Source organism: Rutidosis leptorrhynchoides, chromosome 1 (genome assembly GCF_046630445.1).
Source record: "Rutidosis leptorrhynchoides isolate AG116_Rl617_1_P2 chromosome 1, CSIRO_AGI_Rlap_v1, whole genome shotgun sequence".
NCBI classification, from domain to species: domain Eukaryota; kingdom Viridiplantae; phylum Streptophyta; class Magnoliopsida; order Asterales; family Asteraceae; genus Rutidosis; species Rutidosis leptorrhynchoides.
The window spans coordinates 166,949,758-166,952,740 of record NC_092333.1 but is presented as its reverse complement, the minus strand read 5'-3'; the positions used below and the strand labels follow the sequence as shown (position 1 = coordinate 166,952,740).

The 2,983-nt window shown below is 34.6% G+C and overlaps 1 protein-coding gene across 1 annotated transcript; it reads right to left on the bottom strand.

Annotated features, from left to right (window-relative positions):
- Positions 1-378: 378 nt before the first annotated feature.
- LOC139891174 (uncharacterized) lies at positions 379-2,762 on the bottom strand. Its single transcript, XM_071874126.1, has 4 exons — positions 1,581-2,762; positions 1,334-1,475; positions 1,128-1,198; positions 379-996 (listed from the first exon to the last, which is right to left on the bottom strand). Exons 1-4 carry the CDS (start codon positions 2,760-2,762, stop codon positions 379-381), a joined length of 2,013 nt encoding a protein of 670 aa, XP_071730227.1.
- Positions 2,763-2,983: the final 221 nt, after the last annotated feature.

Genomic DNA, 2,983 nt, shown 5'->3' with positions numbered 1-2,983 from the left:
GGAACTGTTTTTGTCATTTGATTATTGTCATTTGATAAAATATCAACGTGCTTCTACCATCTTCCAGATACTTTTCACTTTAGTTGCCTTTATTTTATTTGCCTTTATTTGCTTGATTCATGGATCATTATTACGGAAGAAAACATATCGTCGTTGTTATCAACAACATCCACTGATCCACTATTTCATTTTCCTCAAAAGAAAATTGATAAATTGATGTTGCTCTCTTCTGATATATTTCTACAACTTATTGATATGTAAAGGTATTGTTATACTTTTGATTTAATCTAAAAGAACACGTGTTTCTTCATCAAGGTATTGTTTCCTTCTTCTCTTTTTTTTTCCCCTGTTTTCTTTCTTCATCTTTTCTTCTGGAGGCTAATTGATGAGTTTTGGAGGCCAAAAGCACTTTAATAAAACATAAATATGCCGCCCTAGTTTTAGCAGGCCTAATTTTGCAGCCACCCAAATTTTCCCTCTATTTTCATGAGGCGTGCGTTTTTTCTGTAACCTGAGGCGTAAAAAATAGCACCGCCTCTCCCAATTGAGGCGTACGTTTTTAGTTAGCCTTTGAGGCGTACGTTTTGAAATGGCAAAATCGAAAAAAGCACGGAGGCGCGCCTCGAGGCGTACGCCTCGACCGTTTTTTAAAACCATGATGTTGCCATAAATAGATGCAATAACTTTTCTCCATAAGTGATGTGATTGTGTATGAAACCTCCAAATCCATTTGAACATAAGTGCTAAATTGAAGGCTTCCAAACTCCCAACACCCATACCACCTTTATCCAATGAAGAAAGTATTGAATCCCATTTGATCCATGACATTTTCTTTGTTTCATCATCACTTCCCCAGAAAAATGATCTTCTCAAACCTTCTAATATCTTGAGCACATTCTTAGGACATTTATATAAAGATAAATAATATATACCAATACTACCAAGAACCGATTTGATCAACGTTAATCTCCCTCCATAAGATAACATTCTAGCTTGCTAAAAAGATAACCTTTTTTGAATTTGTCAATAAGTGGTTTCCAATTAGCAATCAAATTCATGTTAGATCCCAATGGAATACCTAAGTAAGTGAAAGGAAAAGAACCTGAACAACATCCTGAATGAGATACCATTCCTGCCATTTCCTCATCGCTAACATTAATTCCATAATCGTTTGATTTAGAAATGTTTATCTTTAATCCTGATGCAATGAAAAAAATATTAAAGATCCTTATGATGTTATCCATCTCCTCTTGATTCCATTAAGAAACAATCAAGGCATCATCCGCATATAAAAGATGAGAAATGTTAATATTATCAACACCAACACTTGCACCTTTAATAATATTTGATTCAACAGCCTTTTTAATATCCAAATGAAGCCCTGCCACAATTATCAAAAAGAGAAACGGGCTCAATGGATTACCTTGTCTAAGACCACTTCTAAGATCAAATTCGCTAGTCGGACTGCCATTAACCTAAATTGATGTTCTTGAACACGTTAGGCACAGAGAAATCCAGTTTCTCCATACAACACCAAATCCCAATGTACATAACATATGGTCAAGGTAGTGCCAACTAACAGAATCATATGCTTTTTCGAAATCAACCTTTAAGATCATCAACTTCTTTGAGTTAGATTTGTACCAATTAATAGTTTCACTAAGAATCAAAGGGCCGTCCAAAATTTGTCGATTAGAAATAAAAGCAGACTGTTCAATACTAACAACTCTGTCAATAACCGATGATAATCTAGTTGCAAGTATTTTTGAAACTATTTTGTAGTACATCCCGATAAGAGAAATTGGTCTATAATCCTTAATCAAAGTCGGATTAGAAACTTTTGGAATTAAAGTTATGAAAGCTGAACCAGCTTCATTTGGCATATGCAAATTATTGAAAGTATATTGAATAGATGTTACCAGATCAGCTTTAAGATGTTCCCAAAATCTCTTTATAAATAAAAAAGTAAAACCATCAGGACCTGGGGACTTACTACTTCCACAATCCCAAACCGCTTGTTTGATTTCAGTTTCAGTAATCTCTCTTTCCAAGTTACTACTTTCAAATGTTGACAATTTGTATTGTGCAGGTTGGTCATTCAAGAGGACAAAAGATGGTGCAGCTTCAAACTTGTTTTTATAGAATTCGTAAAAAGCAGATTTGACTTCTGAAGGATTTGTAATCCAATTACCATCAACCATAATTCCACGCAAATTTTGGTGAGATCTTCGACTGTTAATGAAAGAGTGAAAGAATTGAGAATTTTCATCACCATCAACAACCCATTTGTGCCTTGATTTTTGAACTAAATCCTGGTCTGATCTTTTGTGAATTTCGTTAAGTTCCTGTATTAAGTTCAATCTTTCTCTCCTTTCAGCATCATTTGAAGTACCAGCATCTAAATTGCCTGCAATGGAGTGAACCCGAGCTGTGATCGTTTGTTTTCTATTCCCTTCATTTGATTTGTTGTCTTTAATCCAAGTTTTGAGTTTGAATTTTAACTTTTTGAGTTTAGCTTGAAAATTCAAACCTGGGTTCACATCTTCATTGTTATTAAAAACAGAAAGTACAACCGAATTTAGATCGTCATATGATAGCCATGAATGAAAGAACTTGAAAGGTGTTGGACCAAAATCCAACTTGCCGTAGTGTAGAAGTATTGGGCAATGATCCGAATGACCTCGGTTGAGAGTAGTAGATTGTAAATGTGGAATAAGATTGATGATACTTTGAGAAATTAGAAAGCGATCAAGCAAACTCATTTTTGTACCTTGCTTGTTCATATAAGAGAATTTTCGAGCACCCAAAGGATGTCAATTAAGCCGCTGGAATTGATCATATTGTTGAAATATGATGCATCATTCCTATTGAATTCAGAGCCAAAGCGTTCATCCTCAACATGAACCACGTTGAAATCCCCAAAAACTATATAGTCACCTTCATGAGAATGTATAAAATTTAATAGTCTATCCCATAAGTTTCG